The sequence below is a fragment of the Sceloporus occidentalis genome, unplaced genomic scaffold, assembly GCF_023333645.1.
Source record: "Sceloporus occidentalis isolate IW3139 unplaced genomic scaffold, rSceOcc1.0.p SCAF_45, whole genome shotgun sequence".
NCBI classification, from domain to species: domain Eukaryota; kingdom Metazoa; phylum Chordata; class Lepidosauria; order Squamata; family Phrynosomatidae; genus Sceloporus; species Sceloporus occidentalis.
The window spans coordinates 5,214,059-5,228,333 of record NW_028317025.1 but is presented as its reverse complement, the minus strand read 5'-3'; the positions used below and the strand labels follow the sequence as shown (position 1 = coordinate 5,228,333).

At 39.2% G+C, this 14,275-nt stretch overlaps 1 protein-coding gene across 1 annotated transcript; it reads right to left on the bottom strand.

Annotated features, from left to right (window-relative positions):
- Positions 1–226: 226 nt before the first annotated feature.
- LOC149289513 (solute carrier family 35 member E1-like) lies at positions 227–5,814 on the bottom strand. The gene is made up of 6 exons (XM_089490645.1): positions 5,460–5,814; positions 3,375–3,445; positions 2,535–2,672; positions 2,163–2,288; positions 1,124–1,369; positions 227–454 (listed from the first exon to the last, which is right to left on the bottom strand). The coding sequence occupies exons 1-6, from the start codon at positions 5,812–5,814 to the stop codon at positions 227–229; spliced, it is 1,164 nt and encodes a 387-aa protein (XP_089346771.1).
- Positions 5,815–14,275: the final 8,461 nt, after the last annotated feature.

The window sequence follows — 14,275 nt, the reverse complement described above, 5'->3', positions numbered from 1 at the left end:
TTTTCTCACCATGTGCATCACACTCAGAAGAGTCCCTGCTGCTCTCTTGCAATCGCCGCTAATTTGTTGGACCCCGGAAGCTTAGTGAAGGCATTCCCATTTTATACCATTCTGGTGGATCAGAGAGAACGTGGCTTGCAACACGCATCTTAAATAAGAGGAGGAATGGGTAATGTAAAGAAACAAAAGAGGAGAGAATACAGAAGGCAGAAAGGAAGTGAATGTTTTAGACGTCATAGCGATTATGTGCACTGGGGTGACCCTGTCGGCTGTACTGAAAGTGGTCAGTCAGCACGTTGGTCCGCCCGTACTGGTAGTCCCTGCCTGGTGAGAAGGCAGTCATTCCGTTCTGGAGCTTCTCAGAAGTGCCACGGGTGTGATCCAAGCCCTGAAGTTCATCTGAAACTAATGGGAGCAGCTGCTTCTTTGCCTCCTGATTTGCATCATACTTGGCCTGGTGAGAGAACAGATCATCATTGGAATTACATAAACTAATTTACTCTGATCATTTTCTTTGTGAATGAAACACTTACTATACTTGATACATTTAACAAGATATGAGATTCATTTAAGGGAAAACAGTCTGACGAAGGAACAACGCATTGTAATTACCTTGTATACTTCCAAAGATTGACCCTAGCAACCATAGTTTTGGTTATACATATAACAAGAGGGGTTATTTGAAAAGGTAGTATCAGGCAATACCCCTTTAACAAATTTCAAATATATGAATAGCTGAATATTCTACAGATAACATTATATTGATACCACAAAAATAGCTAAAACATCCCAAATGTAAAAAGACTGATTGGCATCCGCCACGTGTATTTTTTTCCCCCCAATTGCTATACTGAAGCCTATTTGCACTAGTGGCCACTAACGTTAATATATATATTTGCTAGTCTGTAAATGGTCGAGCTGCTAGATTAAATGTAACATATGGGTTTAAACAGTTTTTTTTTTTTGTTTTTTTTTTATGAAGTGGCCATTTAAGTCTGACCACTGCTCTAAAATACCCCCCAGTAGCCACAATAATAAATATTTTAAGCTTTAGATTCCCCTCCAACAAATGTTGGGGTACCAACTGGATGGAATCAGATCCATGTACCATTCCAAAACATACCTTATTATATAGGAAAACCCCGAGGATGGCAGTCAACATGCCAATGAGGTTGGTGAAAGTCACTGGATTACGCAGCATAATGAGAGAGACTGTGATCACCATGATTCGCTTGGTGGCATTGGCTACCGAGTAACTGAGTGGGCTGATTAGGTTAAGGATGCTGAAGGCAATTAGGTTTTGGGCAAAATTACAAGTTCCGCTGATCACAAGGAGTAGAAGTGTCCAGGACCACTGGAACATGGAGCTCTGGAGTGAATAAAAAAAGAAAACGGTGCAGAGAATGATGAGAGGCAGGATATACATTTTCTACTACAGTAGCATTTATCTCCTTCATGACTGGGGTTTTCCCCACCCTATTGACCAAAGCTTTTTGCCATTTTTTAACATATGCTCACAGTTACCATTTGCATATACAATACGTGATTTAGTATAAGTAACATGCTAAAGAAAAGAAATCTCTCTATATATATAAATTTGCAATAAAAATTAAAGTTGGGTGTCATGGATGGAGAAAAAAAGCAAGCAAAATTCCCCTTTAAATAGGTTAGTTTTTGTTATTTTTGAATGTTTGTTCTAGGGTTTTATTTTTTTTAAGTGGTGCATCTATTGTAATCTTTTTAGTCACCCCTTTTTTGCATTTTTATTACATGATACGATCAAAATAATGGTATCTAAAGAAAGTCCTTGTCCTAAAAAAAAAATTACAGGCAGATCATTAGGTTAAGTTAGACTGCAATGTACTGAAGTTTCACAGCTAAGTAAAGCGTGTTCTAAATATTCAAACTTGCGTTGTTAGCAACACAAACAAAAATCAATTCCACTGATGCCTAAGTTACAGGTCACTTAACCATACCATTTTGAACTTCAGAGTCACTTAAAATACAATGGCAGATATAGAGAGAGAGCAACTTTTGATAAGGGCGGGGAAGGAAGATCCAACTGGTTGCTATGGCAATTTCTCAGTCCTTACCACTTCGCACCTGTAACTACATTCTTTATTTATCCTTTGATAAAATATGTAGTGCTAGCCTATACTCACCAGGTCACTCTCCACAAGGAAGGATGAAAGGTCCAGCAGTACCCAAGTGGGAATCATGAAAAAAACCGCATGACACCCAAGGAGGTTCAGTAATCGTAGGTGGTGTATTCGCGAGTCCCGCAGGACCTAAAGGGCGGAGAAAAATTAGACCAAGGCTTTTAAAGTCAAGACTTAAGTTCTTATGTAAAATACAAGTGCTTGCAATGGGTGCTGCCTAACACATTAGCACATGCCTGCTGGTCAGACAAGTGACAATTTCCAGACATTTTCCTTTCTGCGTTTAGAGAATCAATACATTACTCTGGATGTGTTACAGGTATTCACTGATGGGAATAATGAAGCAATGTATAAAATGTCACCTCCTGCACTGACCTTTTTGGAGAAAATATTTTGTAGCGAGAAGCAGAGTGTAGCAGCTAGAGCGCTGATCAATCCCCACATATCAAATGATATCTCTGTTACTGTTGCCAGCAGGACTCCTCCAATAATGGGTATAAGCGATACGTACACCTGTAGAAAGAAGGAGTGATCAGAAAGAATATTACTTAATGACTGGACCAATCTGGTATAATTACCCATTTACTACTATAACCTAAAATGTTTAATTGTATGTTCTGTCTTCATACCTAAACATAGAATTTAACGGCAGATTCTGCCCATCCTTCCTGACGTAAGACTAAGGTTTTGACCAGCCCTTGTTTTTGTCAGATTTAAGATAGCGTAACGGATGTTTAAATTCCCTTACTGTATTGTCCTCTACCACTCCTGATAGGAGGCTGTTGCATTTATCAAACACCCTATCAGTAAAGTTAAACTTTCTTACACATCTTATCACACCTAAACCTACTTATACCCACACATACTTATCAGGCCTAAACCCAAGACTGATTAACAAACCAACCATCAAACACTATTGGCTGGGCCAAGTTAGACAGAACACATAAAACATTAACTTTTCACTTACTAAATCTAATAGACATTGTATAATGCCCTTGCTAAATCTATCATAAACGTAAGTATATGGTCAAAATAAGCAAAATGCATGGCACAATGCAGGGATAAGGCAGACAGAGAGTAAAATAAAAAAAAAATTAAAAGGTTATTACACAAAAGAAAAGGATCTGGCCCTGGTCACTCTGGAAGGGAGGTGTAAAGATTGCATATCAATCACACTACAGAAAAATAACAATCACATCCAGCACATTCTCTCACCTTGGTTGTCTGCTTCTCTTTCATTATTATCCTGGACAGCAGGACCACCCATATTGGCATTGTAGCCTTAACTGGAAAGTAAAAACACAGGTACGTCAGAAGCTACACAGAAAAGTCAAAGCCACCAAGTACCAACAACAGCTTAAACGAGTCTCAATGCCCAACCTGACGAAACTAATAATCCAAATTCAGCTTTAGGAATATTAGTAAGAGACGTGAAATCACTTTTAGGAGAAACATCTAATAGGGGTTAACCTGGAAATGAATTACTGAGACTGATGTCACTCACAATAAAAGCACATAACCTAATACCATCAAAATGCAGTAAAAAAAAAAAAAAAAAAAAAAAAGCGGTGGCAAAAGCTTAATTATCACACAAGTGCAAAATTGTGCATCCCATATCCGCATTATCCTGGCTTTTTTTATTTCTTATTATTTATTATTTTGTGGGACGTGGCTATAGTTTCAGCATGCAGAAATGATATAAACAGGCACGAAAGTGACAGGTTATAGCTTTAAATATTCTATGAAGGTCAAAAGACCAAATGCTCTTTGAATTTTCCCTTCTGGTGAAACAGCTCATGGCAGTATTAGAAATACATGTTAACACATCTCACATGTAGGGCAAGTAGGGTGTAGATATGATGTACTACGTACACTTATAGGTCAAGACACTAAGACTGAATTAGTTTCATATCCAAGTTAAGGGACTTTTTTGTGGATGAGGATATTTTATATTTCATGCACGTTGCATTAATGCAGGTTGTGTGGTACCAAGGCATCCGTCCATGCAGCAATACCTTTTGTTATATAGCTAGTTATAAACTGTTTAAAATGTGTTTCAATGTTACAAGGAATAAGTACTTGTATTTTTAAATTGGTGTCCAACCTGCGGCCCTCCAGCTGCTGCAGGACTGCATCTCCCACGATGCTGTTACAGCTAAGGACCTGGCAGAGTAGTATGGGAGATGTAGTCCTGCAGCAGGTTTGCTCAAGATTGTGCTGTTCTAGGAGGTATCACTCTTACGATACACGCTATGTACTCTCGGAGATGTCACAAGTTACAGATAGCTTATTGCAGTAGCTGTTGTGCATCAGTGTCCATGAGGCTGCACACCACTACATTACTGACAAACTGTATAAGACTCAATCAATCTAGAGTCAGGTCTCAAGTAAACCCTTGCATGCCTATAACTTTCAAATATTGACTTAGTGGCAAAGTAGCAAACACCTTGACCAGGATCTGGTTCAGGAGATATCCAGGGACTCAGAAAGCCAAATTAGTGTGAAATGCGATGCACTAAGTCCTCTAGAACCCAAACTGCTTTGGTAACATTCTTGAGATCTTTTATAGAGCCTTCACAAATGGGCTGGGCCTTTTTTTTTTGTCCTAAAACGAATGAAGACAATTCACAGGTCAGGTGTTAAGAAGCCAGATACATGGATTCCAAACCAGTCGTCAAACTCCTGTTGAAGCCGACGGGAGATCAATCATTTTAACCCCAAGGCACATTTCCCAGTGCGCTAATATATATCTTTTCTTCATATTTACTGGAGTTCCCTTGTGGTCCCAGATACAGAACATTTATTAAACAGAGACCTTAATATATAGCTTTCCCAAATGAGCTGTGTACAAGATCTCTGAAATCGTAAGCGGTCATTTAGGAGATAGTTCCGATTGCAATTTTTGCTGGTCTCCCCTGATGTACAAATAGCGTACAGATTTATGATAATTTGGTGGATGTCACATGTTCATTGCCCTTTTCTTTTTTCCTTGATTCAATGGCCATATGCAAGCTCTATTTTTTAGCATGTGTGCTAAACCATGATTCTGCTTCATATTGCTATAATATGGTATAGAACCAATTGCCTTAAACCATCCAAAAACAGTATTGCCATCTCTTTCATGTAATCAGCACCCTAACACTAGACTAAGAACCCTACCTTACCACAGGACCACATCATGCCCTACTCCACCGTGACACCACTGTCAGTGTTCATTTTATCCCATCCACTACACACCGCCACGTATCATACCAGTCTTATCTGCAACAGACACGCTTATTCCTCCCCAGATATGCTCACCGGTGTGGGCGTAAGAAACAGGCACCTTCCAGATGCTGAAATGTGCAGACACCGAGGCGAAGTATTTCCCGAAGGCCAGCGGGATGATGTACCATCGGTAGTAGCGGGCAGGGAGCTGGGTGTGTGGGACCCCCCATGCACGGAGCAGAGGCGGCAGAAAGCAGCAGATGGCGAGAATGTGGAAGAGCGATACGGTAACCGGGTAAGGAAAGCCGTTCAAGATGATTTTGTTCACTACGTTCCCCCCAGAGCTAACAGAGTACCAGAGCACACACAGCAGACCAACCCGCGCTCCATCCCGGAGACCCCCATGGGGCACGGGTCCTCCGCCTCCCGTCCCGGTTACCGCTGCCATATCCCCGGTCCCTCCTCCTTCCCCCGGGGAAAGCCGCGTTCCAGGCTGGGACACACAAGACAGACGTGGAAGCGGAGACGTCAATAGAATGGAAGGAAGGATGGAACATTTTCACAACACGTCACTTCCTCATCTTACGTGGAAACGTCACCTCCGCTTGGCTTACATGAGAGCACTTATAGAGCTCCCTTTGTGTTTCGATTCTGTGATAAGATAGCGGGCAATCTATAACAGGAGACAGCTCACGAAAAGAGCGGTAGTTTAGAATCAAGCTGACTTTCAATGGCCTGTTCGGCAGGGGGCTTTGATTAGACTGCGTGTCTGTATGTACACGTCAGCCCTGCTTCCTCACGCTCTGACCTGCTCTTTCCCGTCTTACTCTATATTCGCTGGCAAAACGTATATGTCGCCCGCTCGCCCGCCGCTTTCAAGGCAAAATGTAACTTTTGCACTTAAATTCGCTTTACTAAACTTTTCCTTCTGGTGGAAAGTCAAGAGTCCTATATACAGCCCAAACATGGGGGCGCACACACTTTGAAGGCTAAGTAGCCTAAAAAATCCATTACTTATAAAATAAACCAGAAACATGGTGGCCGCCGGACTGTTGCCGCAAATGCATGTGCAACTGCCCGACAGCATCAGTGTAAATCCTTCCCTTTACTAAAGTTTTGTGTTTGGGGCATTTGCTATCATATATGCTTTTGTGTGTATGTACATACGTAATGTTATTGCCATTAGAAGACTTGAGAGGTGTTACAGAAAAACAATTCATCTGTTCAATATATATATATATATATATATATATTATGATGTCTTTGTGACAACTCAGCTTAGCCTTACATACAGTCACTTGAAGCAGGTGGCTTGTAAGCTGCAGCCCCCTCTGTCCTTTGTCTATCAATAATAGAGGAGCATGCTCTTTGATATTAACCCCATTATGACAAAGGGAGTTTTACTTCGGTTTCCTTATTCAACGTAATTTCCATCTTTCTCGTTTTGCATACACACATACCATGTATAATATATATTTTATATATATACATATATCATACATACCCCACATACGCACGTTGTTTTATCTATTATATTGTGTTCAACCCCAAAAAATATGCCTGTCCTGTTTGGATATATCTCACATGCCCTGGATTTTCATTTATTTTGACAGTTATAAGACAAATACTAAAAAAGTGCACATACTTTATGCCAAACTGTAATATTTTAACCCCTTAAGGACCGGGCTCATTTTTCGTTTTGTACCCTGTGGGACCGAGACCTGTTTTGACACTTTTGTGGTGCTTGTGTGCAGCTGTAATTTTCTCATCACCCATTTAGTGTACCCACATAAGTTATATATTGTTTTTTTCAGGACAAGATGGGCTTTCTTCAGATGCCATTATTTTGATCGTATCATCTTATTTACTATAAAAAAAATTAACAAAACATGGTGAAAAATTGAAAAAAAAAACACATTTTATGACTTTTATTTGAAAAATCTTTTACTCACCTAAAAAAGCAAGTAAAAAAAACTAGCTAAATAGATTCTACTACTTGTCCTGAGTTTAGAAATACCCAATGTTTTTATGTTTTTTTGCTGTTTTTTGTAAGTTATAGGGCAATAAGTACAAGCAGCGTTTTATGATTTTCAAATCTTTTTTAACAAATCTGGTCAGTCTGCCTCCATCTCCTCTTTGGAACATCTTTGAAGCCGGTTAACTCAATTTAACCCTGTCAAACCACATATTTTTGAAAACTAGACACCCCAGGGTATTCCAAATGCTGTTATTTTAACCCTTTCCATGCACCAATTATAGAACTACACTTTGTCAAACTTTGTAATAGTAATTTTTTTTTTCACACAAATTGTACTTTAGTTATAGATATACAGGTTCTGGTATATGCCACTGTCAAACAACCCCCCAATGTGTGTTCAGGAACATCTCCTGAGTGCAGTGATACACGACATGCATGGGTTTGTCGGGTTGTTTGAGATTTAAAATGCCACATTTGGGAAGTGCGCTTTTTTTCTCCATTTTGTTCAGTCTGTACCTATGCCCTATCTTTGAGCTCGGCCACTCCAATTTACCTCATCAGCCATTTTTTTATATATATTAGACACCCCTTGGGTATTTGAAGTGCTTTTATTTTAACTCTTTGTTGAGATTTTTGAGAAATTTTAGCACTTGCTCAAAATAATAAAAACTTTATTTTTTTAATACTTATTTTTTTTACACATTTTGCTGGTACTGGATGGTTCATCAAGTGACATCACTGCATAATTATTTTTAAATGTTAGCACATTTTTTTTTATTTTTTTTATTTTTTTTTGAATATTTTACTAATCACAGTGATTAGAAAGCTGGGTTCCATTGACTTGCTTGGTTGAATGCAGTACCTGTATTCAACCTGCAAGTGGAGCCAGAGTTCTCTAGAGGGTCAGGAGACCGTCTAGCGAACTCTTTCTTCTTTATTATTTTTTTTCCCGGGCCGCCGCCATCTTGTTGATGGCGAAGATTACCGGCAGCTGCGGCTGTGACCGCTCTCCGGAGCGGTCACAGCCCATCCAAAGGTAAGTGTTTGGTGTCGCTGGATGCCTCCTGATCGAGGCATTCCAGCGACACCATTTAAGTTTTGGAGGCGATCAACGATCGCTTTTAAAACGACATGGCCCCCGATGCTGATCTCGGCGTTACTGAATCCCTCGACATCGAGGCATTACAGTAACGCCGTTTAAGCAAAGAAAGTGATCGTTGATCACTTTCTAAGCTTATTTAATTTTTTGACGGTTCAGGACCGTCAAAGGTCATTTAGTGACCTTCCTGTCATGATGGTCCTGAACCGGCAAAGGTCGCGAAGGGGTTAAAATTTGGTATTCTGAGTCTCTAACCTCAACGTAAAACTCAAAACCTCACATAAAACTACATGTTTCTGGAAAGTAGACAACCTGGATTATGTTACTATGTACTATGGCCGAGAACAGCGATACTCCACCTGCATAGGTGTTGACGTGTTTTCAGAAGGCTATAGAAAAAATTTTTAAAAATACATTTTTATTTATATATATTTTTTTTAGATAGATTTCCTTTTTTATTAACATTTTTATATATTTTTTTAGCACTGCTTTCTAGAAGAGAGCAATGCAAAAAAAAATATACAAAAAACCCAGAGTTCTAGAAGAGACCAGTGCACTACAATTAAGGATCCCATATGGGGTTTTTGCGACCCCAGGGATCTGTTGAAATACGGTCAACCCTTATGATGACATCACTAGAGAAAGTGCCAAAAGGGAATGCCAGAATAGAAGTTCGAGCATTTAAATCCCTTGAAATGTGGCATTGTTGTTACATTCAATGACATTTTGGCCTAGGCTGGCAGAGAGATAGTGCCAGCCTGATCTCGTATGCACCAGCAGGGATTTAGCCTTTTAATGCTTAAAGTGACATGACATAGTATTACGTCCTTCGGCATCAACTGCCGGAATTCTGTGACATAGTACCATGTCCGTTGCTCAGGAAGGGTTAAACAGGAAAAAACTTTCAGGTCCTTCTATAACGGTACCTCCAAAGATATGCTGTAATTTTCTTAGAAGTATCCCACAATCCAGCACAGAAGCTGGCTGGCAGTGAGTGTATTGCGCATTGGCTTTAGAATGCCAAACACATCACCTGCATCTTAGAAACTAAAGGGGAGAGAAATCTCTCAATGACTGGACAAGATACAAAATAGTACTTTAAAGGGGAAACTCGGCTATCATATACATTAAAGCACATATGATGGCTCGAGTGACGTGTTAAGAATGACCCCACCACTGAAATTTAATAATGATTTGAAGAGGAAGACAAAACACCATGGAATAGCTGGAAAGCCGTTTCATAAACGGGTGCTACACAAATCAGCATGTAGCAGTTTTTGATTTCTTACTCATATCCCATATGCAGAACATTTACATAACGGCACTGGCTACAGCAATACAAACAAGAGATACCAAAACACCAACCTGTGCCCTGAAGTTTTTGTGTGACACTGCAGGATACTTAACTTGAAGTTTGGTTGGCCGTTATAGCTTTTATTTGATGACTCCTGCAATGGGAAATCCAATGGGCACTCAAATAGATGCCTCAATGCTTCTGTTTACCAGTAAATAAGGCTCAGGTGTCTCTATACACATGGGCATCACTACCGTTATACAAAAATTTCATCCAATTTCGTAATAAATAGACAGGTATTTAAGCCTTTTATATGCCAACCATGCTATACACAGAGGCCAGCAGAAAGATTTTAAATAGAAGCATCAAGGTGTCATTTTATACCAACTTCATATACGCTTTTTTTTTTAAAATGTCATATGAGAGCTTTAGATTATCAAATAGAGGGTACTAATCTGCCTTTCATAAAAACATTATTTCACATGCAACCGTCTCTTCTTTTCTCCTGATTTCCAACAAGTTAGAAATGGTATAGAACTCCCTATTTAGGAACCGGATGTACACAAAGGCATATGTTATAAGCAAGAGACAGGCAACATTTTTAGTTTTACAAATCTATTAAATTTTTTTAATTCACTACTGATTAGTGCCAAGTTCTCATATGGGACAATTCTTGTATTATAAACAGCATGAGTTCAATGATGATAGGTCATCATATGAAATGAGAACTCTTTCTGTATTTCTGTAATTCACATTCTCATACCTTAGAGTTAAATACAATGGAACATGCAAAAATATCCAGGATATTGTGAGGTTCCCCCCCTCAAAGATTTCAGTTTGTTTTGCAATGGAATTGCTCACATTATAGGTCACATTAAATGTGGAAAAAGTTCTGACATGATTTATCTTTGTCTCATTCATTTACATCACAAGAACCTGGCATTTTAACAAGGGTGTGTAGACTTTTCATATACACTGTATATGCAAACTATTGCAATAATGATTTAGAGAAACCATCCACTGTAAATGCAGTAATGATTCTACTTTTTATAGATGGATATAACCTATATTGTATTCATTTTATTACTACTGTTGAGACTGAAATAAACTCCTTTAAATTAAAGTAGAACATTAAAATACAATAATGAATATGACCTTTTAATCAGTTTAAGGAGATTACACCCAGTGTGACATCCAATGACATGTTCAATCAGGATTGGACAAATTTAATTAGAATTAAAGAGAAAGACTAAACATTTTAGGAGCAAGCCTGATTACTTTAGGAACATTTTTTTGTGATACTTACATTATAATCAATAAGACAGCACAGAAAGTTAAGCTGGAGTCCCATTTGCCGCGCAGGGCTAATAATTTCTTAACAACCCCCAACTCTCTAGGCGGTGTCCGCGATGGAGCATCATGACCCTAGGGTGAGCCTAGGGTTAGTGGTAAATTGGGTGCAGCATTATTAAGCTGTCCTCCAGTAAATTACACACTCGGGCTAATACCATACATGTACATGCATACACTCTCTCCCTCCCCATTAACTCTTAAGCTCACCCCTGGCACCATACAAGCATCACATACTCACACGCTCACCAAGACCACTTATACTCTAACTCCATAAACTCAAACATATAAATCTTTCTTGATTTCTCATTCTCTTCCTCTCTCACCACATACACTTTCATCTTCATTGCAGTCCACAGTTCAGCTCGATTGCTTTCCCTCCATTATGGACCTCTCTCTTTACTGTGGCTCCCACCCCTTGTACAAGCTGCTGCTACTGTGTGTTACACAACCCTGCTGGGTGCTTCATTAGTAAGGCACCTACTGTTCATGGCGGATGTTTGTGTGTTTAATTTAAAAATACTTGATAGACTTCCTGAGTTAAATGTGTTAGAGTGAACATTTCTATTCACTTTAGGCTCAAAGCAATAATGGTAATGGATACACACATATACACTTCCCTTACAAATGCCCAAACATACACCCATTAACATCCTCGCTAATACATGCGCTTGCATTCACATGCTTATTTGCATTTAAACACCCTTGTACTACCATACAAACACTTCCAAAACACAAGCACACTCTTCTTTGTCATTACCGCTCCTTTCACTGCTCACCCATCCCCATCTCTTATGTTTCTCACTCTCCTTTTCTTTCAGTTCCTGCGCCTACAGATCTGTTTCAGTGCTTCCTCACCATGTGTGCGCCTTCAGTGCCGAGTAGCGAGTTATGACATTATATCTTGGTGCTCAGCATCAATCAGCAGCACACATTGCTAGGGAGCACTGAAACAGAAGTTTGTAGGAACCTTGTGCTGCATGATTTTCCCAACCAGCCCTGCTCCTCCAGTGGCAGGTAGTCCAGTCTACCTCTGAAGAGAGCAGGCAGGGTGACAGACTTGTAGCCACAAATTGTGGTGGCAGACACCAGTGTCCAGGTACAGAGACACTTTGCCAGTCACTTTACTCCCTAGGCAGACCATCACTTTACTCCCTAGGCAGACCAAACCAATGCACCAAGCCTTGGTACACCACTGGCTGGAGAAATAAGATTTTAGGATTCATAGCTTCTAAGTGGAAGATAAATCCTCTGTCTTGTGTCCTCTCTCCCACATGGTACCTGGCTGAACTTTAGATTTATCTGGTAGGTCTGCATGCATCCTGGCAATTAGGGAAACAAAAGCAGCTTGACTTTAATCTAACGGAATCTTGTGTTGCAGTTCCTGGAACCAGAACACATGCATAGCTTCATGCACCAAAAACGGGTGTGAATTACAACAACACGCGCTAGCATGTCCATGCAGCAACCAAGATGGGAGCCAGAAACACATCTTATGAAAGATTACTGAACTCCCACCGATTATTCATGCTGTGTCTGGACTGCCTATTGGCATGGTGAGCGGCACCTGGATAGTGCGTGTGTGTGTTAATGCATGTCAGGGGAACGGCTGTTGAGTTGTGGCAGGGAGGCACATTGGTGGCTGCCAGACGGTGATGTGCAAGTGGGGTTGCGCAGCTGTTGTGAGGGAAAAGTAGAGAATAAAAAGCAAAATTAAATAGAAAGGAAAAATTATTAGTTTTATTTTGCAGGATTAACAAATGTATATTTTAAAGTACTTACAATGCACTTTAATATGAATTCTCTGCTCAGGAGGCTGTCCAAGACACTGGAGTGTCCCTTTAAGAGAGCAGTGTTTTATAGTTCCATAGACACACACCATGCCTTTTCTTTTAACTAATGGTTGACTGTTCTAAGCATTTTTAAAACCACAGGTCTTTATATAGGTGGGAACATTGTGTATAATTTGAAGGCCACAAAAAAGAGAAGAAAAATGGCGTATGTGAAATTTGCAGTTGTAAAATTGTTTAACATGGTAAAATTAGATCCACTATATAACAGTCACCAATCATGAATATCAGTAAAGCATAAGAGGTTGTCAATTCTCTAAAACGATAGAGCCGTGTTTCAAGAATCAACTGACCATAACACACACAAAATGTTAACTACATTTGTGCTATAAATGGGTCAGCAAAGAGTTGGGAAGTTGGAAAAAAAATAAAAATCACACAAGATTAAGAGCAAATTTTTTTTTTTTATTATGGTTTCCACATTTATATCACAAGTCGTCCACTTATAGGACCAAAGTTAGCAAAGTTGCTCTCTTCTGCACATCAGAAATACAGAAGTTTTACTGTACATTCAACTAAGGCTTTTTTGTTTTGTTTTTTGGAAAAGGAAAAAAAACAAAGAAACAAAAACAAATCGCGTTTATGATGGAGATCCCATAAGGCAGATTACATCTAAAAGGAATGGTAGCAAGTTTTTTTTTCTTCTCCAGCGCACAACCAGGCCCTTTCTGCACTCTGTAATCAATATAGAAGCTGGTAGCACCATCTATCACCTTTCAACTTTGGAGGCAAAGACCATCTGAGAAGCATCTTGTTACGGGGGCAGAAAACAGCACAATTTAAAACGTTAGATCTATTAAACAAATTAAATGAACTATAGAACTTGAGTCTTCAACTGGTGGGGGATATTCACATGTGGCCAAAAAAGGATCACAGGTTAACACCATAGCTTAATGAATTTGCAACAGTTTAGGGATGCGAGTTGGATGCTTCTAACTAAAATGTGGAATGATCAGAAAACCGAGATTTAACAAATTCTAATTAAAGATATATATATAAAAACAAAAACGGGAGGGGGATGATCTGTGAACCCCGATTCCCCCTTCACAATTAAAGGACCAGTTGCGATGCTAGAAAGAGTTCAGTTCTAGTCTTCAGATACTTTACTGAAAGTTTTAATGGAAATAAAATCTGAAAAAAGGAAGAAAAGCTAACTCAAATAAATAAATGCATACTTCGTTATGGTAACTTCTCTTCTTAGATTTAAATCCTCTTTCACATAAGTTTGTTTTTTTCTTATTTTAAAGGTACCTGTCATATATATTTATATAATAGATATACTTTTCATTCCAGCCCTTTTGCAGGTACCGGGAAAAAAAAAAAAAACTCACTTTAATG

Bases quoted from the DNA above. Each gene is read 5' to 3' on its own strand.
- LOC149289513 (XM_089490645.1), bottom strand. From the start codon at position 5,814: ATGGCAGCGGTAACCGGGACGGGAGGCGGAGGACCCGTGCCCCATGGG. The intron at 3,446-5,459 runs GTGAGCATATCT...TTTACTTTCCAG, and splicing joins TGTTTCTTACGCCCACACCG to TTAAGGCTACAATGCCAATA. The intron at 455-1,123 runs GTATGTTTTGGA...TTCTCTCACCAG, and splicing joins GGGTTTTCCTATATAATAAG to GCCAAGTATGATGCAAATCA.